Source organism: Notolabrus celidotus, chromosome 12, assembly GCF_009762535.1.
Source record: "Notolabrus celidotus isolate fNotCel1 chromosome 12, fNotCel1.pri, whole genome shotgun sequence".
NCBI lineage: Eukaryota > Metazoa > Chordata > Actinopteri > Labriformes > Labridae > Notolabrus > Notolabrus celidotus.
In genome coordinates, this window is record NC_048283.1 from 23282954 (window position 1) to 23307950 (window position 24997).

General features: G+C 39.5%; 1 protein-coding gene across 3 annotated transcripts in view; it reads left to right on the top strand.

Moving 5' to 3' along the window:
• The window catches only part of ascc3 (activating signal cointegrator 1 complex subunit 3), a 145768-nt gene that overhangs the window by 53551 nt on the left and 67220 nt on the right, over positions 1–24997 (top strand). For all 3 annotated transcript variants that reach the window (XM_034697029.1, XM_034697031.1, XM_034697030.1), the window contains exons 9-10: positions 9042–9245; positions 10526–10666. In XM_034697029.1, coding sequence (XP_034552920.1) covers positions 9042–9245; positions 10526–10666 — 345 coding nt within the window. The remainder of the gene's footprint in view (positions 1–9041; positions 9246–10525; positions 10667–24997) is intronic.

Sequence of the window (24997 nt, forward strand, 5' to 3'; positions counted from 1 at the left end):
CTGTGTACGTGAAACTTTTTTTTTTTTTAATCGCAGCCTTTGCGATTTGATAATTGCATTCTATTACATTGCGATGTCGGTTTGAATTCGATTAATCGTTCAGCCCTAGTCAGAGGTAGAAACAGAGGTGTTACAGAGACGAGAGGGGATACCTGTGAACTGACAAAGGAGGCAAGGTGGAGCAACTTTCAATATTGCACATTTGCATGATCACTCTTTAAGCAGAAAGGTGTGCTGCTGCTGCTGCTGCTGCTGCTGCTGATGATGATGATGATGATGATGATGATGATGATGGGACTTGGTTATGAAGCAGTTGCAGTCTACAGATAGAGACATGCTCATTGTGCCAGTCACATGTAGAAAACCGTATTTTCGTAGTCCGTCGGATTCTTCTGGGGCATGTTTCTAATAACGCATCTTCCAGTTTCATTTGTGCAGCATGTTTAATACAACTCAATGTGTTTTGTGAGAGAGACCTTTCATGAATCCATCATGAGTGAGCGCTTCGCTTTCGTGGTGAGAACAAAGAAATCAGGCAGAAACTTTGAAGAGAACCAGACTTGTTTGTGAACAGCCATCTGCTGCAACGTGATTGGCCGAGACAGAAGTAGAGAGACATTCAGCAGCATCCTGATCAGGCCTGTTATCAACCTTACTCCAATAGATCTTAAGTACTACCCCCCCCCCAGCAGGGGCTTTTTAGGGGGGAGATTATCTACCTCTGAACTAAATTTAGACCCTAGTTCCTCCGGTCGAAACGCACGTAGTTCAAGGGTAAAGTCCCTAGTTCCGGGGTAAAAGTTCCTCCGGTCGAAAAACGCCTTTAGAACTTTTTGAAGTGCAGACTTTTTGAGGTTTTCTTATTTTGGGATGAGTTGTTTGCACATTTCTAGCAGAGCACAGCTTTTCTCGTATACTTGGAACCTGAGCCCCTTTATCAGCTCAGGCTGCAGCTAAAATCCAACGCAGAGAATCAAGGCTGTATTTAACATTTCGTTTGTTTAAGATCTGTGTCTGAACAAGAAGACGAAGGTTTTGATTTGTAGTAAACACTGAAGGTGACGAGTCTCTCACACTTGCAGCAAAGAGATGAACATTTCAAACCAGTGAAAGTTTGTCAGAACGAGCTCAGCGAACCAGAGATGATCTGGCTGCTGAAATTCTTCATAAGCAACTTTTCATCAATGCAGGGTTGGCCCTGTGTTTTAACAGCTGCATAATGTCCATCGCAGTACAGTAAGTACCTCCTCACAACACTGCCATCACACCCTGGAGACAAGTTTTGGCAGGCACAGCTGGATCTCCGATTGGAATATGTGTGTGCATACATTAACATAACAATGAAGCCAGAGAGGTTTTAAGGAGAGCATAAAAAAGCACTGAAGATTTCCAAAGATCATTAAATGATGGCAAATTTCTATTTACAACATGTATGCTTTACCTCAAGGTGAATACTGGGGGCTAGGCATACATTTGCATGAATTAGCATGTTTAAGGAGTGTGGGGACACCGGCGTTTTGTTATAAACAGACAAAGTCGATAAATCAAAACGAGGGCCAGCCGCTCAAGTGGTTGTTGTGCCTCTCTGGTCACCACAGAGACACAGGAATGAGTGTGCAGAGGCTTCCTAAAATGGGGTGAAGCTCAGTGGTCCATGATTCCAAAATGAATATTTATAAGCCGGAGCCTGGTGGACTTGGCCTTAGGGGAAATAATTGGGTAGACGGGAAGAGACTGGAGCTTGTATCTCTGCTTGGGGAGAGAAGAAGAAGTCATTGCAGTCATTATGAAGAGGATATCTTCGGTTACATCTATACTGCACCTGATTAGAGTTTGAGGTAGAAAGAGTTAGCTGCTCTTCTTCAACACCAGAAAACCATAAGTTTGACCGTGTTCAACCCAAAACATAGCTGTACTTTCAGTGATGTCGTCCATTAGGGTCAAAAGAAGCCCAAAGATGGAGGCAGCCATATTGGAAAGTTCCTGCTACTCCCCTTGCAACCTTGCCACTGAGCAAACAGCCCTAATTAAGCCTCATAATGCATAACTTTCAGCCTTGATATGATAAAAACGAACAATTTAAAAAAACATTAAAAGCCTTAAAAGTTGTCTGAAATAAATGAAGAAGGTATAGAGTAAAAAAAAAAATGCAGCAGGCTGTAAACAAGTTTAATTCTGCTGTAAATACTGCCACGTTAACATGAGGTCCAATGGGGTTTCCTTTGCTTTTGGGGCCAGCCTCCAGTGGTCACTTGAGGAACTGCAGTTTTTTCCACCTCGGCTTATGCTTCAGGTTTCAACACCAAAGTTTGATGCTTAGTTTAAAGTAAGCTGCAGGTTTTTTGCCATCTTTAGTCGGTTTAAAAAAGCTATGATGCACAAGTTAGGTAGAGATGTTTCACATTAATCCACACAGGTTTCCCACATTATATTATTGACAGAAAGCTTGAATTTAAAACAAGCTGACAGAAATCAATAACTTTAGAATAAAGTTTTTTCTCAAGCTTACTTTTAAGCCAAACTTAAAGTTTTAAAGATTAGAAATCTTGATTTTTTCTTACCTGGAGCGATATTGAGTACTTTCCCCTGAAGGTACATTAAAAATCATTCTTCATGGTTAATGGATCATTTCTCTCAATTAACTGAGATTAATCTTTAATGAAGTTTTCACCTTTTATCTGAAACTCTCAGTAAAGGCAGGTTAGATTTTATTCATCCTCGGCCCTGTGGAACTTAGAGAAAAATATTTTAGTCAGTAGTAAGATTAAAAGATGAAGATATAGCCTTGATGAAGGTTGAGTCATTATTATGGAATAGTAAGTAATTTGGCTCTGAGATAATAAAAAAAAAGTCCAAATAATGAGAAAGTAATTATTTAAAAAAAGTTTAAATTTCTAAATCACGAGAAAGAATAACATAATAAGGAGTAAAAAAATATGAAACAGTTTTAACTATAGAATGGGAAATAAAAATAAGGAAATAGTATGAATTATAAGGTGTCAGAGTTTTGACACATAATTGAATAATTATAAGATAAAACTACTAATTCAAACTTTTATCTCATGATTTCAACATTTAGCTCAAATATTACTTTTAGAATACTTTTGTATACTATCTATCCCGTAATTTTTAACATTTTATCTTGTCATTTAGATTTTTTTATCTCATACTTAGAATCACAACACATCATTGTTCGCTAACTTTACAATCTTCAACTTTTTATCTCGTAATTAAACTTTTAATCTCAAAGATTTTACTTTTCATCTGATAATTTGGTCTAAAATCCTCTAATTTTTTCAATTTAACTGATACTTATGAATCTTTATCACTTATTTTTTTTATTTTGATAGCATAATAATAACTTTTGTAATACTTTTTAGATTTTATCTCACAACTTTTACTTTTAATCTCAACATTTTGACTTTTCTTTCAATGGTCTTTTTATTGAACAACAACACTCATGACAAAACACAAAAGCACATGACAATTGACATACAGAAAGAAACAGCCACAGAAGAGTTATAAAAGATAAGGTAACGATCAGATAGTCAAATAGACAAAAAAAAAACAAAAAAAAAAAACAACAGGACACAAACAAACGATCAGTTATACAGTTCAGTTTTTATAAAAAAGGAAAAAAGGCCAGGTAGTGTTTAGCACGCCATCACAATTGAACAGTGATTAATGAATGTAGTAACCCCCCCCCTCTAAATAATATACAGTAACATATATTTAAATGACTCAATCAACAAATAAATAATAATCAAATAAACAAAGCTAACATTTTGACTTTTAATCACATAAATCCAACATTTGTCTAATAATTATGACCACATATTCCATAATTTTGTCTTTTTATCTCATAATTATAACCTTTTATCAAATAATAATTTACTTCATCATTTTTATTTTTATATCATAATTTTTTACTTTTTTTCACTTGAATCCAACATTATCTAATATTAATGGCCCTATATTTCATACTTTGGATGTCTATCTCTAAATTAACATATCATTTTTGATATTATAATTGTTAATCTGATAGATTAGATTTTTATGTCATAATTTGGATGTTTTATCTCATAGTTTTGACTTCTAATCACATATTTTTATATTTTATCTAACACGTATTGAATTTTGGGAGGTTTTTTTGCTAAATTTCTTACTATTTTTATATATGATTTATATTCAACATTTTTATGATTTTGTTTTACTTAATGTGAGAAATTGGTTTCTTGTTTTTTTTACTAGCATTCAAAATCAGGATTATATTTACCATGGAGAGTTTCGTGTTTGAAAACTGAGAGAAAGGACTTCCAGAACTTTTGATTGTTGTGGCACCGGAGGGTGTGAGTTAATATTGCCAAAAAATAATAATTATGTAGACTAAACCTGAGTCATCATTGCAGTGGCACAGGTTTGAGTATCGCAGACAGCGAGTTTGTTTCTTTGCATCGTTATTAAGCAGCCGAGATGAAGAACAACGGACGAATCTCCCCGAAAGTTGCTCAAGGACTTCTGCTGTGGTTTCATATCGTTATAAAAGAGTCTAAACTGGATGTCCTTGCTGGTGATTAACATTTGAGAAGGATAAACCATGAAAATATCCTGATGTAAAGCTCCTACCAAGAGCTGGTCTGTCTGTGTTTTCGTGCTGGTAGAGGATTTATTATTTAACCCTCTCAGTTATGATGTGCACAAAAGCAAACATCCTATCAGGACGTATAAAGTCGGGCATTTGTCCTATTTTTGCTGCTTCATGCAAAACAGAAACTCACCAGCTTTCTGTCCAGAGCGTGCACACGTATGTTAAACATCTGTGTTCATCCTGCAGGGAATAACAGACTTGTTTTTGGATGTTTCTGGTAATCCGCTGTTTATAAGCAGCACAAAAAGCCCAAACCCTCCCATGTTTACATCAGAGGCCGTGCTAAGCTAATCAGGAGCCCCTCATTCAGCACCTAGCAAGAAACCACAGCTTCCATTCAGTCCTCCCAGCTTAAGTGGACTCTGATAAAGTAACTCTTTGATGCATTAATAACTTCTTCCTCCCGACCGGGCTGCGGGGGCCGACTTCCGAACAGCACCCCACATACCCTCGCCTGACATGCACTCTTTAATTATTTCTTTCTATGAGTGTTCGAGCGCAACGAGGGGAAGAGGAAAGTGATGACATACTTCTAATGAATCCCTGAATAAATAATACTGCTGTCTAAGCTTAGGGCATCGTCAACCCGCCTCGGTGGGAGAGAGGAGGAAGCGGGGATAGGAAAATTATGAGGAAAAACATGAAAAATGTAGACGGAGGTTGAGCACACCTGGACCTATAGTGACCTCTGTTGTTTGAGACTCAATGCAAAGGAGTGTCTTTAAGCTGCATGTGCGTCCATTAATGAAGCCCACTACTGGGGGCGTCATCCATTCGATGGACTGCAAGTCATTCTTAATGTTATGGTAATTAAATGCTGGTACCTTCAGTGCTTCATTTACACATATGATGACGTTCTCTCGTGTGTGAGCTGCTTTTATAGAGTTGCTATTTATTAATATTCCATCTTGATTAGGGTTGCATATTTTTCAAAGTTGGAAACTTTCCATGGGAATAAACAGGAGTAAACCAGGAATTTACTAAATTGAAAGTTGGCTCTTAAAAGGGAACTTAAATATATTTGGGGAAAATATATTTTAGGATAATCCTGACTAAAACAACCAGATTTCATGCAAGTACAGTTGAATATCTATGCTATTCCTCATTCACATGCACATAGCACACTGCTTACTGCAGGGCTATTGAGACCACGCCCCTACATGCACTGTGAATTCCTCCATCACATGCACAGATGATTACCTTTCCATTAAATTACCCTCCATTCCCAGTGAATTCCCATAAATTCCAATAATTCCTATGGAAAGTTTCCAATTTAGAATATATCCAAAATTCCCCAGCTTAACTTCCCATGGAAATTTACCGGAAACTTTCCGTAAATTTTCCACCCCTTTGCAACCTTAATCTTAATTTTCCTCTGGGCTCGTTAGAATCGTTTGAAAACCGGATCTTGTGCAATGTTTATGAATAACCGCGTTAGCTTGTCCAAACCAAATGTCCCTCAGTGGACTATAAAGTTGATAGTTGTACTTAAATGTTATAATTTAACTTTGAAAGACGATGAAACGTGTATTTCTTGAGCAGGTATTAAAAACAACAAATATGGCGTCTTTTATTCAATGTGTTTGTATTTGGAGCCGACTGATATCAGATTTTCACGGCAGATATCAATACAGATTCTTAGTCGTTCATGACACCGATGAGTACTTCATTACTACTTACCATAGACAAATATATATCACAGCAATACAGGGAGTTTTTATGTGTGAGAAGTGTACACCTTCTACAGTTCATGCATGTAATAACCATTTGAACAAGTGCTCAGATTTTCCACGTAAATCAAAGCAACTGTAGTTGTTAGAAATGTCAAAATGTAAGATAATATAATATTTTTTATTGCCATTGTACATAAACATGCAAGAAATTGTAATGCACTAAAGAACCAGGCTCAAATTAAATATATAAATAATACATAGATATTCATTCTGCACATACATGACACCACTTTACTGTGCACTCATCCAACAACACGTGCATTTAAAAAGGATTTATAAAAGCGTCCATACTGCACAGAAAAAAACGGTATTGCATTTTCGAATGGGTGTGTATGTTGCTTTCTGTGCTTCTGTAGCCAGCCTCAAGTGGATGCTTGAGGTACTACAGTGTGTAGCACTTAGGCAGCAGCTTCATATTTTGTAGTTAGATTGGTTGTTTTTTGCAAGCATCATACCGTAGCTCAAAGCCTCTCTGACAGACACTCCTTCTTCATCCTACATCGAGGCCATGAAGAGGATTGGACCAGTGTTTTGCAGTCTTTAAACGTGTTTTTGAAGTGAGCACAGTTTGTTCCTGCAGGATGAGATTCACCCGAGCAGCAGCTGGATGTTTTTACTCTTCTGTGTGCAGTGTGTTTACTCCCGAGTGTGCGTAGCTCCGACTGTCCTTCACTGTGGCCATTTCTCTACTTATCAGAGGCAGTGTGAGATTGAGGGCCATCACCTGCACTCTGTTGCCATAGTGAACGCAGACGGAGGGCATCTTGAGTGACAGCTGATCCCACCACACACATTTTCTCCTGCTTCACGCTTCCCGATGCTCCACTTTTTGTGCACTCACCCCTTACACCGCCACTCAGTCACTGACACATGTAACTGATCACCTGTCTCGCTCCATGTCGGCACGCTGGCTCCAGGATTCTGCAGGGCGCTTTTATCAAGAGACAACAGGCACAAACAGGGATGTGGTTCAAACATCCTTAAAGCTCTTATCATTATGCCATTGAATACATGTTAATACCACACTTAATACCACACTTAATTTCCATCATTAAAGAAGAATTATTCTCAGTTTTTCAGTTTAAACTTCATTATTCTGTCACTGTGTTCCAGTTCAGAGTCACCGTTCTCATTAGCTTTCACAGTGATGTGAGAGGAAGCAAGAAAAATGACGTTACTGTCATCATATAAGGTGTTTTCTCTCTTGTTGAGACAACCTACATGAATCATTTTCCTGTTACATCACACTCCAATCTGTCTTTATGTAGTATAGGGTTATTTTAGTTCATTTTCACATTATTAAATAAAAAGAATAAAGAGTAATGGTATCTTAAATATCATGCAGAGGAGGTTCAAAGACTCCTCTTGGAATAACACAAGTTATAACAAGCAGTAATACAGAGAAGTTAAAAGAGGAACTGATTTTATAGGAGTTTTTTTACAAGACATAAGGAGAATAACAAGATCAGTGTAGTATTTCGATTGTGTTAAATTAGCGACCTTCTCAAATGCTTTTTAAATAGTTGTAGAGATACAGGCAGATTGTTCCTCAGAGATGCTCCTCTGTATTTCAATGTGTATTGCTAGCAGGCGTTAGTGAACAAACAGTGACAGGTTCTTCAACGTCTGAACAATTGATTTATATTTCACAGAATGGCTGCTTCAGTAATGCTGACTTTAAATATATTGTTCAGTTTTACTTCATGTTAAAAATACAGTGTTTACATACTTGGGCAGACGCTGGTGTTCTGTCAAATAGTGCTCCCCATCCAATCCTTGTCACCACTGGAAGGGTTTTTGGTTGAGGGTATTATTTTGTTGAGATCTCCTGAAGTCTTGTTTTTTTTTAGCTAACACAACATGAAACAATGATGCAGCCATTAGACTCAGAGGCAGATCTCATGCACAAATATTTCATTAAAAGATAAATAAATAGATATTAAAAAGTCCAGGGTTCTAAAGAGAGAGGAAAAAAAAAAAAAAAACTGAAGATGAATAAATAAATACATGCATACAAAACAATTAAATAATGATTAAAAATAATACAAAATAAGGACAATTTGAATAATAGAAAAATAAAAGAAATATATAAAATATTCTCTGAAGATAGAAAAAAAGGAAAGAAATAATTTAAATAACATAAAGTTATAATAATGTACAGCATAGTGTAGCAAAACATGCTCCCCTTACACCTACAGCACACTTACCCCTGTTTGTTATCAAAGAACATAAGTATTAAGTGCGTGATTTTCTACAAAGCAGCACAACTCAACGGAACACCGCTGGTTCCAGCCTGTACAGCACTATGATCACTGTACCTATGGATAGCTAACGTGAAATAACATCAAAGTTAGCGCTACTAAAGAAGTCAGTTATACATGATTCATGTAGCATGAATCATTTACTTGATGCTTTCCCGTCATTACTGTGAGTCTCAAACGTAAATGTTGGCCAAGAAATGGCTGAATGCTAACATTAGCTGAGTTCTGATGGTGGCTAAAAGGTTATTAAATATATTTTTGAATAAGAAATTTGACCAGATGTCTCTCTGGATTTTCACTATCCATTTGCTTTGTTGTCTTTGTATTTTCATGTCTTTGAACAGATTATTTTCTGTGACGTGTTAACTCATCTCCTTTCCTCACTCTGTGTTTCTTCAGATCGGACAGCTGGTGTTTAAGGGAATGAAGCGTCTGAACAGGATCCAGTCTCTGGTGTTTGAGACCGCCTACAACACCAACGAAAACCTCCTCATCTGTGCTCCAACCGGCGCCGGCAAAACCAACATCGCCATGCTGACGGTCCTGCACGAGATCCGCCAGCATCTGCAGCCAGGGGGCGTCATCAAGAAGGACGAGTTTAAGGTCAGTCACTTACGATACTGTTCTCATACACAACCCCCCCCCCCCCAAGTCAGGCACCAAAACAAAATGAAAACATCCGGTTAATTTTCAGAATAAAACACTCTGTGTTATCACCAGATCATATTTCACTTAACTACAACAACAAACCGTCATGATGAGCGGAGCCAGGCCTGGAGTCAACAGGTCAGAGGTTTTCAGAGGACCATAAAGACAACATAGATGAGGAGAGGAGGAGGAGATTCCTTGATTCAGTAATTACTGCAGAGAAAACCATGATCACATGACTCTAACTGTCCGGTGGTCCCGCTTCGTGGTGCATTCCGAAAACGCAACCGATTGGTGTTGACGGTTGAGAGAGCACGGAGCCGGACCGCAGCGGATCAGAGATGGACCGGACACGCATCAGGTGGAAGTCACTTGTTAATCTTCATGAGACCCCAAAGAGAACGGAAAGATGTTTGTATTTGCTGACGTGAATGAGAAGAGTTAGCGGTGCAGGATCTGTGATGGAGGGAGGAGCAGAGAGACACACAGCAGACAGAAAGAAAGAAGTTTTTTCAACATCGTGAATGTAATAATGACGGAGATTATATTGATTTAAAGCACCTGGTACTAAAATATACTCAAGTTTTAGGAATTTAGACATCTCAACAACAGCAACAGCTCAGGTGTAAGATGACGGAAAGATCACAAAATGTATAAAACACTGTGTGTATGCCCGGCCTAAAGCATTCCTTTATTTATTTATTTATTGCAGAATTAACAGCTCAGGATATTTCCATATTTATGTCATATTTCCATACCTGTATTTTAAGAATATCCGATGCAAGGTGCGTGAAGTGAATCCAGAAACACTTTAATTAAATAATCTTGGATAGAGAAGTCAGATTTTAAACAGTGGTGTTTTTTGTGATACATATTCACATAAATAATTCAGACTTCCGAAAGGCTTGGTTGTCTTTCATGTACACACATACACACACATGGTGCCAGCCAGTGACAATGGACACTTTTCATACATCACCATTAAACTTCAGCCGTGCAGGTGGCTGGCATCATATTTCTCAATAAATTGTGATTTGTGCAGGTTGCCAGGGAACAAATGATCCTGCCTGTGTTTGTTCATTTATCACCACAGTGTCCTTCCAGTCCCTCTCTGCTGTACCACACTCCCTCCACATCCACACCACACCCCCATCTTCTGCTCCCCCTATCTGTTCTCTATCCCATTCATCTCTAACCCCCTCCTCCCCCCTCTCTCCCCCTCTCTCTCTCTGCAGATCATATACGTGGCTCCAATGAAGGCCTTGGCAGCTGAGATGACTAATTACTTCAGTAAGCGCTTAGAGCCGCTGGGTATCACTGTTAAAGAACTCACCGGAGACATGCAGCTAACCAAAGGAGAGATCCTACGAACACAGGTACACACTCACACACACACACACACACACACACACACACACACACACACACACACACACACACACACACACACACACACACACACACACACACTTCTGTCATGTCTCCAAATAACAGCTCAAACTAAGAGCACAGAAAGTAGTCCTTCCTCCTGCTTCTGCTGCACTCACTCAGCGTGTTCTCTAGCACCCCCATGTGGATTCAATTGACATTTATTAAAGGCCCTTTCATCTTCTGTTTTAAAGTGATAACGTCTAAATCTATATGATTTAATACATTTTATTTTAAAGCAGGTAAGTAGCTTCATTAACATCTGACAAAGGAAGTGCAAGAGATGCTTAAAGTGCACAACATAATATGTTTGCATGAAATAATTCTTCTTTTCGTCACCATTTTAATAAGGTTTGTACATAAACAACAAAATGCACAACAAAGCGTTTTTTTCATTTAATTTACAAGCTTTAAAACATGAATTTAAGGATGCAGTTTCACTTCCCTTTTATCATTTTTTGTAAAACAGCTTATTAACAGCTTTAACACCAGCTTTGCTTTTTTTCCCCTACTTGCAAAGTCTCTACTGTTCAGTGATCGTGCAGCGAACTTTTAGCTCCGTACGTCACATTTTTTTTTTTTTACCAGGGCTGGATTTATCTCCAGTTACTCCTGAATCAGAGGAAATACATTTATGGCAACACAAAATGTGAACATTTGCACATTTCAGCAGTCCGTTGGATTGATCATATTGAGCTCTAAATTGTTTATTGATATGTTTACAATTTGGATTTAAGCAGATCTGAGTGCTCAAGAGATGTGCTTTAACTCGTGTTGAACGTTCAACATAGCAGTTTTTAATATTCCCCCAAAAATCAGTCAGCCTGCTCTTGTTATAAACCGTGTTTTCATTCTGAACATCTATTATTTTGGAGCATGCTCTGTCTGCTGTTATACTGTATGACTTACGTATGTCCTCCCGCTGTGTTTGTATCAGTCGTCTCACAGCCGGCTCCTTCATGTGTGTGTGTATCAGCGTGGCTCAGTACGCTGATACCGGTAATAGATTTGATTGGCTGATTGATTTACAGCAAACACAGTTTGTGAGTGATTTTTTTGGGCTGCTAATATGACGAGGAGAGCTGTCTCGCATGAATTATAATACCAGAATACTTAAGCATGATAAGCTCAAGCTCATCTTAATTTAACATCTTAAGAGGACGGGAGCGAACTACGTTCTGCTGTTTGGTGATGCACACTCTAAAATATGTCTGTGAATGTCTTTGTTTGCACATAGACCACTTTAACTCACCAATTCATCAAAATGCTTCCCAGATTATGTTCAAAATAATGCCGTAGATCTGCAGGAATGCATTCCTCTCTCGATTGTCAGGTTTCTGCGCAGTGTTTCCTTTAAATGGAATTTGTGTCGTTTTGCAAGCTGCCTCAGTTTTACTGCGCCCGCCACAGAATCATAAACTCAGCCCCCAAAAGTTCATTTGATTCATAAAGCTAAAGACAAGGATGTTGGTGAAGAGCGGTGCGGTAGGTAAAGGTTCTGAAACAGCTTTATTTTTACCACCAATAAAGTCTCGTAATGCTCTCTGACAGAATTATAAACTCAGTTTAAAGCCACAGAAACATGAGTCTCCTGTGAGCTTTAGTTTCAGCTCTGGATGTGGATTTACTATCCTTCACAATTCTTTGAATTAAAGATACAAAATGTCACTGAAAATAGGAGTACTTCAGGAGTACTCCCTCTATCCCTCACTCCAACATGGTCTCAGCAGATGTGTGTCTAACATGAGTCTGGTCCTGCTGGAGGTTTCTGCCTGTTAAAGGAAGTTTGTCCTTGCCACTGTAACTTGCTAAATGCTGCAAAGTGCTCTGCTGATGGTGGATTAAGATGAGATCAGACTGAGTCCTGTCTGTAAGATGGGACTGGATCTTATCCTGTCTTGATGTTGGGTCTTTGTGAATAATAGAACATAGAGTACGGTCTAGACCTGCTCTGTTTGGAAAGAGTCTGAGGATAACATTTTTTGGGATTTGGCACTATATACATAAAGATTGATTGATTGAGGAGTTATCTTGCAGCAAAACAAACCAAAAAAATAATGAAACTTTTTTATTTGTATGGTCTTATTTCAATTGTAACTATATGTGTCTATATTTTTACTACTATTTGTAAAATATGCATCCTGGAAGGCATCTTGTGACCCCCTGACCCATACTTTGGGAACCACTGGACTTAACAAGCACATCTCTATACAATCGACGACCAATCAGATTCAAGCATCTTACACAACAGGAAGATCAGTAAGAGAGCGGGGTAATAAAGATTATAAACACACCTTGTCTCTGCTATCATCAATACCCCAAAACTATCTAGCACAGGGCCCTGTTTTTAAAATACTGGATGCATTATCTAACATTATTTCTAAAGGAAAGATCACAAATTCTCTTTTTGCTGTCGTGTAGACTCTTCCAAGTGTAAAGGTAATATCTCTCTCCTCACGAGGACACGTGTAAAGCCTTCCTCAGACATCCTTCAATGAACTCACTTGTCATTCAGTCACCTCACATGTCCCTGTGAGATCTAATAAAACATACAGGAGGAGGAGGAAGTATCCAGACGCTCTAACTTTTCCCACACTCTGCGGAATTACTGATTTATCACTTGAAGTTTCATGTTCAAATCAGCACTTCTGTCTGCACTTAGTAGTGGTTTCCATGGTTACAGCATAGTAAAGACAAAAAGTGTGTCTGTGGTGATAACGCTTACATCAGAATGAGGAAGAGGGGAGAGGTAACAACTCCACAATAGGAACCAGAGTTTCACTATTTCTACACATCAGAGCAGGAATGGAAAATTATCAGTCATTGCGTCGAAATATTTGTATTAATTGGAGTTAACTTCAGGCTTTGGTGTCTGCAGGAAAAACAGTCTGCATGGAGAGCAAAAGCAGGAAGAACACAATCCAGAGAAGTGACATTTCAATTAGGGATGCACAGAAAATTTTTGGCTGAAAATGGCCCAAAAGTGCATTTTCGGTATTTGGCCGAAACTCTTTTTTCCCCTAAACAACACGGCTGAAACAGAATGTTGTGATGACGCAAGCAAGAACCGCGTCTGGATTGCTTTGTGCAAAAGCGAGTCCTGCAGCGTAGGTCACGAGTTCCCCGCGACATTCACTTCACACCAGTGGGTCTTAATAGAGAACATTCCCTCTCTTCTGGCCCCCTTTGAGAAGCTAACTAAAGAGCTCAGCTCCTCTGATGCATCTGTAGCGTCTTCTAAGCAAAGAGGTTGAGACGGACCACTGAGTGAAAACAATGAAAAGTACACTCTTAGAGTCTGTCAGCACACGTTTCACTGAGATCTATTCGGATCCTCTGCACTGCGTCGCGACTGTACTTGATCCGCGTTATAAAGATCATTACTTGGATGTGGGAATAAAGCAGTGCATGAGAAATGATCCAGGCCACGATGGATGTGGAGAACCCGCTTGGAGACAGAAAAGCACACCGCGCAGGAGAAGGAGAACAGAGCGCAGAAAAAGGACTCGTCTCTCTGAACCAGATAAGGGACATGCACCCTCATTGTCTGATATGTTCTATGAGATCCTTGATTTCAGTGAGGTTAGTACACAGTCATGGACATAAATACAATAGAAGGGGCAGGGGCGTGTCCAGAGCTTTTTGACTGGGGTGGCCCAACTGAGGCTCTCACATAGGCAGGGGTGGCCAGTGTATTTACAAATAAATAACATTTACCCTTTCTGTCTTCACAACCTACTTTCATTAAAGTAATAAACAGTTCTTATATTCCCTTTGACTTAAAAAAAAATTACAAAGTGGCATACATCTTCTAAGTTTAATTCTTTAAGGGCTTACAAAATATGTTTTTTCAAAGTTACATTTGAGGATAAAGAGCCTAGAAAGTGCCTGTGCAACACAAACAGAAAATGCATGGCTTAATCTCAAATCCAAGGAGTGAAATGTTACAACTGTCCCCAGTCTCCCTACTAATAATTGGCACAATCATTGATTATGGTGTTTTGGTTTTTGGTTTTCAGCTTGGTTTCCTCATTTTCGGTTTTCGGTTTCGGCCAAGAATTTTCATTTCGGTGCATCCCTAATTTCAATATGATGAGGATTTCTTTCTCACTATAAACAGATATCTTCATGAAGAGCAGCTAAAAATCTGTTCTAAATCAAACATTTACACTGAGACAAAAATCTGCTTGATGCTGTGTCACTAAAGACAATCAGCGTTTAGATTTCCTGACTTCCTGGAACGCATCAGAAATGATGGATCCCACCTCCATTCAACAAACAGTTTTAGTCCGAGAATGGTTCTGGTTTCCGTCTGTAGTCTGATTAGTATCGACCATAAGGTGTCAGCAGGCTTTGGTATCTGAATGGAGAGAAACAGTGTTCTAGAATTCTGAGATCAAAAACTGAATTCTGAGAAGAATTGAACATTCTATGAAGAAGTTCAGAGCTAAAAAAAACCATCAGTGTCTCTTATCCTCTTTCACAGACCTCCATTCAACAAACAAACATTGTAAAAGTAGTTTTCTTCTCCTCTTGATGACAGACCTGACAAAGCTTGACTTTTGACTAATCTGTATCATGATGTTGTTATTTCAGCAAACTTAAGACCCGTTAATTACAAGGACATCAAGAGAACAAACAGTTTCTGGTTCAGGTTCATTTCACAGTTTTGTCCTATATATTATATGAACTCAACCTCAGCTATCTTAGAGAGACTCTGTCCTACATAGTTCTTCCTTTACTGTAAGAGGAAGTTGGATTTCCTTTAATGAGGCCAAAAAGAATTAAAGCTGCAGGTTGAGCACATATTTAGAGAGACTCCTGCAGCTCAGCGTGGAGCGCACATTGGTACATCCAGTCTGAAATATGAGACTGAAGGTTGGAGAAACATGCATATCTGTTAAATCCAAAATAGTTGGATTTCAGAGATTGCACTGCTCAGAGTTAAAGTTTATAAGCCTTGTGGGACTTATGCATACAAAAAAGGAAAGGTTTGAAAAAGGTGGGTGTGTTTGGGGGGTGGCAGGGTTTATTCCTATGAAATGAGGGCAATTCCAGCTAATCTGAAGGTGTATTAAAGTTGCATTTCTATCACGTCATGATAAAAGATTTCACAAAGAGAATGATTAGTCAGATTCTCTGCAGCGCCGCTATCTCTCCTCCACTGAGCCTGCGGTCTCACTGTGTTAGTGTCATTGCGTTTATACAAAGTGGAGAGCGAAAAGGGCTATCCACGTCTAACGGACCCGAGTGATGCCACAAACTGTAACCTTGGCCGTCTTCTGTCTCTCCTCAAAGTCCTCGCTGCCTCTTTCATCAGGCGCGTTTGATGTATGGGCTGGAGAGGGGGCTCTGGCAGGACTTCAGTCATCGGGAGGTGTATGAAAGAAGGCGTGAGGGATCAAGACTCAACCAATACTTATAGAATTAAGAGCTTATCTATTGTCAGACGGGCTTGTTTCGTCCTACGGCTGTCATCGGGGTCATTATACGGAGCTTTGTATCAAACAGCGAGCTGAGGCAAGCATATATAAGGATGAATAAAACACAAATAATCACATTCACCCGTGATAAACAGCAAACAAACCACTCATACTAATGTGGTAATGATTATGCAAAGTTGGTGTAAGATCAGTCAGATCTGTGAGTCAGGATTATCAGTGACGGCAGAGGTTAGAGGTTGGTGGACGTGTCGACAGAGGAGGCAGGTTTTCACATTTTACCACCACGACGACGACAATGACATCGACGACGACGACGACAACAAGCTCCTCCTTTCTGCTGTGTCTGATTTTACCAGTGTCATATGTATCATCACTGATGCTTGCTCTGTTCTGTACCTCGGGGTCTTTGCTGATGCTCTCCTTGCCTTGGCTTTCCACGTAGGCGAATGGAAGGGCATAGAGCTCCCAGTATAATACTTAGTTCCGATTAAATATTATTAAAATTGTAGTAACTTTTTAATAAGCGGTAATATGCTAAATTTTCAGTAGTAGCTTCCGACAACACCACTACAGCTTGAAAACTCTCTACTTATTTCATATGGGTGTCTTTTAAAACCCTTATTTGAGCCTCTGTATCAAATCATATATTTCAGATACTGTCTCTTTAAGGTACTTTAAAGCACTCTGGAAGCTTCCTCCACTGTTGCCACGCTACAAAACCTTTTGTCACCGAGTTAAATGATGTCTGTCTGTTTAAAACGACAAATTCTGAAGTATGGCAATATGTTCAGGACCCCAAATCTGATCTGGGGAGTTTAGAAAAGGACAAATGATCACCAGCAACAGAGAACAAATCCCTTCTCATCATTTATTTTATTTCTAAATTATATTTGGGGCTTTTTATGGCTTCATTAAGAGAAGATAGGACAATGGATAGAGTAGGAAACCAGGAGAGAGAGAATGGGAGTGACATTCCAGGAAAGGGCAGCAGGTTCGGGACTATATCTTCTGTACATTGAGCACACAACTTGACCATGAGACCAAACTTGCACCCCAATTGCTACATATTTTACGCTCTTTTAAGGAGCTTCATCGATTGTTGGTATCATGATTTGAGCTAATCTTGTCCCCTTCTTGTGCAACGTTTTGAACAAGCTGTTCAGAGCAGCCTGTGGTCTCATCCTGGGATTACTCCAAACACAATTTTAATGCACAAATTGAAACTTTGCTAATGTTTAGCATCAACATCCAACATTTTAACTTCATATTTGTGAAATATAAAAAGTCACAAGACCCTTTTGCTCAGTCTTTAGTTAATACAGTTCTAGCTGTGACCAGTGTGTCTGAATCATTCTCAGTTAAACTTCTTTAACTTTTTTTATGGTAGTGAATAAAGTCTAAACAATTTATTTATCACATTAAAGCTGGGGTTGGCAGTCTCGGAAAACTAGCATGAATTTGAATGTAGCATTTCCTCAGGACTCCGTCTAACCCCTCCCCCCTCCCCTCAGAGCTCCTCCGAAATGACGCCCCCCCCGCTCACATGCACGAGCGCCGCTGACTTGCGACCATATGATCATGACTGATTCAAAACCGGTCGTCACCAAAACATTCTCATAGTGAAAGTTAAAAACACAAACAAACATGGCTCACAACTGTCATGCTAGCATTATCCAGTTGTACTGGTGACACGATATCAGGAGAAAAGTTATAACACATATAATACTGTAACAGCTCTCCTGTTTGTTAAACAGGTTCAGTGTAGATGCTCTTAATTCCTACAGGGTTGACAGTCAGTGAAGGCATCAGGAGAGGTGTCGAGAGTGCGAGCTGGAGAGAGGAGAGACAAGAGGAGAAGTTCTTCATTCATTCAAACTTTGATTGTTGCTTTGTTGGTTGGCGTGATCACTGCCGGCAGTGACTGGTTAGCAAAGATCAACGTGTTCACGAATCGGCTCGTCATCCCTACAGCGTCCGGACGGACGCTACAATACATGTACATTTTCTGTAGGACTTACTGAATGTCATTAATTCTTCTGCTTGTCAGAGCCCCCGTGGTGAGAGCTTTTTAGACTCTGATCCGGACTACAGTCCTGAGCAAAGCACTTCATCGGGTCAGAGGGGACAGGCCCGAGGTCGAGCGAGAGGAGCAGGAAATAGAGTCAGGGGAAGCAGCGGCAGGAGACGGGGACTCGGAGTGAACGCCGGGGAAATGTACGCGCAGGAGGCGGGCAGAACGGCAGGACGGGATTTGAATGGTTTAAAATTTTGGCACCCAAAAAACGGTGATTGGTTGGTGTTTTCCCAGGTTTACTCCGGCTGTAGATAGCAGCTTTTTTTGGTTCTTTTTAAGAACACATTATGTATTGATTGCCATCAGGACATAAAGATCATTTTAACCAGTATAACAAAAAGTGTATCTAAATCTGATTACCAACCCCAGCTTTATATAATAATACAACTATTTATTATTGGGGCTTATTTGGATCGAGTGATAGTTCAGAGGAAGTGAAACCCTTTTATTGAGAATAAGGAAGTTGTGGAAGTAGACTAAGGTGTTATTTGTTGTTTGTCAATATTAAAATGTGTTAATAGTGTTTATCAGTTTGACTTGTTTGGCCTGTTCTGCATATTCATTTAAGAGTGAACGTTGAAGAGAGACAGAAGAGGCGCGCAGATACCGAAAGCAGGAATGAGACAGTCCTGAATTATGACTCTTTAACTTCATAACTCATTCTGACATTGTTTTCATGATAAGGCTGAACTCGGCTTTACAGACTGCTGATGAGCAGGTGAAGCAGAGAGACGTTTGAAACCTGGACTGATGTTTATATTCAGAATATTGATGTTTATATTGCTTATCTGACTTTCAGTAAAAATGCAACCTAACAAATGATTAGTCTTCGCACAGAGGTGTGCACGATGCACCTTTTAACTTGAGTAGCAACCACCTGAACAGCTGAGTTGGTCCCATCTATGTAGGTCTACTCCTCTGAAGCAATTCCTTTTTTTGGTCTCTCGTCTCTGACACAGTAAAGAGGAGTCCACTTTTCAGCCTGATCTGTTCTAGTGTGTTGGGTTAACACCACACGCTGATGTTCATCCCCCAGACATGTAACCAAACATTCTGGTGATCCGTGCCTTCATGTCTTTCCAACCAAAACTATGGACAACACTGAGCTTGAAGATAGTTTGTAGCTAGCTGCTACGGCCTTTTAGCTTCCGCATGAGCGTAAGAACTTTTGGTTACAGGAACTACTATTAAAGGAATGAAGAGACGAAGGCCACACAACGAAGATGACACCATAGAAGGAGACAGACAGGCTGGCATTATCATGTGCGACACCACAGTTAGCCTGTTAGCATGAAGGAGATTACTCTTGCTGTTTTTGATCATGCAGATGGATTCACTGAATCAATACTCTGAATGAGACGAGCTGTAGAGACAAAGATGATTCAAAACACCTGAAACACTCGACTTAAAGCAAGAAGACATATTTTAAAGCCATGTCAGAGATTGACCGGTGTTCTAGTTTAAAGAGCGACCCTGTTAACTGGAGATTTCTTGGCTAAAGATGCTCTTTGCAAGGAGAAAAGAGCGAGTCTACAAGTTTATCGCTCTCAGATGGACGTAATTTTTCGATTTAAAAATTGATAAATGGTAAAATGGTCTGCAGGAATACTCGGGATGCCCCCCAGGTTTAGTCTATATGTAGAAAACACTGGAGGGTGTTTGTTTTCTCTAAATAAACTGGAAAAAGTTCTGCACAGTGACTTTAGGGACCCTGACGACTTGTTCTGGAAGTGTAATTGCAGGAGACACACAAACAAAAGACTGCCAAGGCTAATTGAGTCATTTGCAGCCTGAGCTTCAATGCACAGTCTCAAATCTTTGGATGACTCTGTTTTATTTCTGAATGAGTAAACAATGACGTATGCCAGACGTCTTTGAATCACTTTAAGTAATCCGATCTTTAAGCAGACGTTTTGAGAACAGGAAACAGGGTCGCAGAAAATTGCAATGAAGAGAAATCTGCTTCCTGGACGCTGTGACTCAAAACCACTTCAAAGTGTTTGAGCTGAAACCGACAGAAACAAAGCGCTAGTCTGCTCGGCAGACAGGCCGAGACTCGTACGAAGTGTGTGAACGTGCCATGAGTTTGTGTGAACAGGTAACTGAAGGCTTGATTTACCTTTCTACTCCTCTACAGTGAGTTACTATTCTCTGCTCTTTAAGCCAAACATCATCACAGCAGAGGAAAGAGCAGCTCTCATTGTCCTCGTGTTTTTCATATTTAGCTAATTGAAAGTGGCATTTTCTCGACTAAACGCAAGCACACACACACACATACAAACACACACACACACACACACACACACGGACGTAAACGGTAAACGACAACACCGCACCGAGAAGGTTTTCATGACTGTTTTCCTCAATAAGCCGTCATTTGATCACACATCACAATCCAGTGAATGTCTCTCTCCAACGTCCCCCCCTCCGTGTTCCTCCCACCCACCTCTTCCTCCCACATCCTCTCGCCACGGCCGCGATAGTCACCATGGAAACAGAGCGGGTTTGGAGGGATGCTGCCATGTGGATGCCAGTGAGCGGGTGGGTGGTATCCTGGGACATTTCAGGCCCTCTCTCCTCCCCGTCCAGAGAGGAAATATCAGTTAATGACATCCAAGAAGGAGCCGCCACACAGCCGGGCAGGTCTCTAGGAAGAGGAGTCGAGTCGAGTCGCATGCAGAGAAGCTGAAATAGCTCCCGACGTGTTTCAGACAATTTATACAGCTTTTTATTTTTAAACTAGAAAACTAAGACGACAGAAAATGTGAAGACAGAACCTCAAAATCAGTTATTACAGAAAACACCATGTGACTCGTGGTAGTTTATTCACTTGTGTTGATTTCTGCACACATTCAAACTGACTTCGCTGCAGAGATCAGAGCTGATCAGAGACACTACGCTCGCTAAATTAAATCCAAACATGTCCAACGTAACGAATGTTGACCGTAATGTCCAATGTGACTTTAATGTTTAATAATCAAACTGATTTCAACAGAGAAAGAAAAGTATGTTTTCAGCTTAATGTATGAATGCATGCTCTTCAATAACCTTCGTTTTTACCTGAAACAAAAAAATGATGCACATGAATTCACAGAGACTTTTATCTTTGCCACATTTGAGTACATTGAGGACAATTTCAGGAACCAGTTATAATTGTATTAGCTATTTTAGATTAAGTCTTAGTCTTTAGACAAAAATGCCTGATAGTTTTAGTCACATTTTGTTCTTTGATTTTTGTAAAATATTTCCTCTCTTTAGAATAATTCATGTAGTTGATCAGATATCGGTATCAGGGTTGTACAAAGTGTTAAAATCATCAAATGTCACTCTTTTAAGACTTTTGCTTGTGTGATATCTTAAGTTAAATAATTTAGCCTGTCCCTGCTAAAAGGTCAAAAGAAAACAGTCTCAACGTGACAACTATGCCTACATTTTTATTCTCTTGATTCAGATAAAAATGCCATGAAAACAAAAAACAAGGGCTGCATTGCATTTTTACGACGGTCCCTGAATGCAGCTGCAGTGACAGACGCACAAACATTCGGTTCATGCATCTGCATCTTTGATGACAGGGAGTTTATCGAAACTTTGATCGTTTCTTTCTTTGGTCTTTCTAAACCTGTCTGTATCCCCAAACTGGAATAAATCAAGCTGTAGTTGCAGAGCTTTTTACGGTGATAGTGGCACAAACATCAAATAGTAGGGATGTAAGGATACACTCAACCCACGATTCGATTTGAATCCTGATTTTTGGTTCATGATACGATTCACTCATGATTCTCTAACCCTTTTCAAGAAAACTGGATTAAAATCAAAATTTAAATAAGTATTATTTTATTTCAATTCTCAGATATGGACAGTTTTTCTCTTATATTTCTTTGTGAACAGTTATCCTTTTTGATTTTTAAGGTCTGTTGTAACTCAAATAAAACCACTGCACACTTTATTCAGCACCTTGCAAAAAAACTAAAAATGGCCATACACAAATACCTTGTTGGAAAATTTCAGAACAGTTATAAAGAAATGGAAAGTGAACGATACCCAAATGAAAATATTGAATATTAAAACAAATAAGGTCAATCTCTTTAGATAAACTAAAGTGCAGCATGTAATGTTCCCTCAAAGGGATCATAAAGAGTGAAAACTTCAACACTGTTCATCTTTGATAAATGGCACACCTTAAAACTCACCTTTAAGAGATGTCTAACTAATCATATGGTAACAAGCTTTGCTGTAAACGCTGCAGGAAATGTCAGCGGTGTCGCCAGCATGCTGCACGTGTTTCAGCTCAAGAATTAACAAGCAGAAAAAATAGACATTAATCAGCGTACCTGCCAGGTGGAGGCAGGAATGTGAAACATGTCTGACATTCCTGAAACAAGGTTTTTTATAAAACGAACATTAATCTTTAAATCTGCCTGAAGTCTGTGCTTCCAAGAATTCAGCATCCAGAAAACAAGATGATGGAGAAGGACTGTCTTGCCCTCAAATACATTCACACGAGTTTCTCCTTTAAATTTCAGACAATAATTAATTAATGAATATAAATACATTTATAAAAATTATAAAAATATGCTAAATTATCTGTATTAAGCATATCACTGTTACACCGCCCTAACGTCTGGTGACAGAAATTGAAGCCCTTGCAGAAGAGTAGGGACCTGCAGTTCCTCAAGTGTCCACTAGAGGCTGTCTGCCGATAAATGCTAATTTGAAGTACGAGTTTGACCAAAAGCCTCACCGTCCTCAGGAGTCCGTTTGACGCTGGACTCAGTGACACACTCAGACCGTAGAGCACTGGTTCTGCCTCGGTGCTGCCTGAAACTTGGAGGTGTGTTGATCCTCAGATCTCACTGCAAACTTTTCTCCTCCTGTTTCCACCAAACTGCAGCACAATGAAAACCCACGGAAAGCTGAGAACCCCGTCGTCTGCTTCCATCAGCACGTCTTCCATTTTGTTCAGGACGCCACTGTGATCCCGTTAATACGAACACGATTAGTCGCCTCTCCTCCTCAGAGGATATTTGCATAAAGTTTCATAAAGACACACTTCTCAGTTTAACCACGTCACACAGCTGGGTGACTTCTCTGTTCCTGGTGCTCAGATTACAACATTACTCATGATAATGTGAGCGCAAGCAAGGACGGGATGGGGAGTTTCACTGTTGGAGGGTTCAGGGAAAATGTTTCCTTAAGTTACCGAAGAAAAGATACGAGTACGAAATATTTACTCTGAGCAAAGTTTAATAGTTTTAAAGAAAGATCGGTGATGCTCTCACTCTTCCTCTTTGCTACAAAATATTTTAAACAAGCTTCTTGGTGACAATTTTTGAAAGAACAAGAACCATTTATACATTCATACATCTTTGCACAACAGACTCAAAACTACGGGATGGGAAGTGTTTGAAACCATCTAAGGGTATAAATACTGAAAGGAAGCTGATGAATCAACTTCAAAAATATGCAAGAAATTCTACAAAAGATAGATTTTTTGTTTACCACGATTCATCACAGGTTTAAAATACTTGTATTTAATTTAAGATATTGTAAATGTGCCACATTGCAATGTAAAGAAATCTACCAGCAGCCTGTTGCAACCATAGACGTGAGATCACTCATTGGTTCCTGAAGCAGAGTTTTAAAGTCATCTTCAGCGGTCGCCATATTGGAAATGCTGACTCAAACTAACTTACGTTCGACCTAGCAAGAGGCAGAGAGGCGGAGTCTAGGCGGGCCTTAGCCTCCTCGCTAACAGCTACAGTGTGACCCCCCCGTGTTTATTTCTGCTGTAAAGATCATGTTTTTGAATGGGTGTGTATGTGGTTTATGTTGCTTCTGCAGCCAGCCTCAAGTGGACACTCGAGGAACTGCAGTTTATAGCACTTGTGCATGGTAGCATTTCTCAAGTCTGGAGTTTTGTCGCTTGGTTGTAAAAGTCCAAATCATTTATTTGGAATTAGATCTATCAACTGAATCTGCAACTTAACACAGCAGCTGTTACAACAACAGATTAATGCACAACAAAGATATTTTCTCCATTTATCGGATTCAAAATCATTATTACATTTATTTTTTTACCTTAAAGCTCCTGTGAGGAGTTTTTATCTGGTCATTCAAATCAAAACTGATGCCTCTAAAGGTTCTGCAGAAGCTAACCAGACCATCAGAGAGATCATAGATTATCCCTGTGTGGTTATTTTAGATAACTTAGATAACTTCTCTGGCTATGTCCATCGGGGGCGCCAAAATCAAAGCATCTTAGAAGTTGCTCACTGAAGCTTTAAGCATCAGGGCCAAGGCCATGTCACGCCAACAACCCATACAGGTTATATCTAAGTTTGCATCCCTTACATCTATAGAGAAGAGATGAAGCTTAAAGTTTGTAAAGATGACTCGATGTGATCTGTGATGATAGATCATACACATGTTTAAAGTAAAGCAGGGTACATGATGTTGCCTCTCTCACAGTCTGCACATTTGTAAGATGTTTGGAAACACACCCTGCTTGCAGCTGCAGTAACGGATGATGTTGATGTAAATTTATCCTAAAAAAGAGGCGCAGATGTGATGGATTACCTGTCTCATGCAATATTCACGTCTGGAGAGGTGGATTTTTATCGCTCAGTGAAGTGAGCAGTAGTGTACTCTAAAGTGGAAAATCAATCCAAAATGTTTTGACATGCATTAAAAATAGCCACAACACTGATCGCATACAAACTACCTGCACTGATGTACTCTTTATTTAAGCAGGCCGACACTGT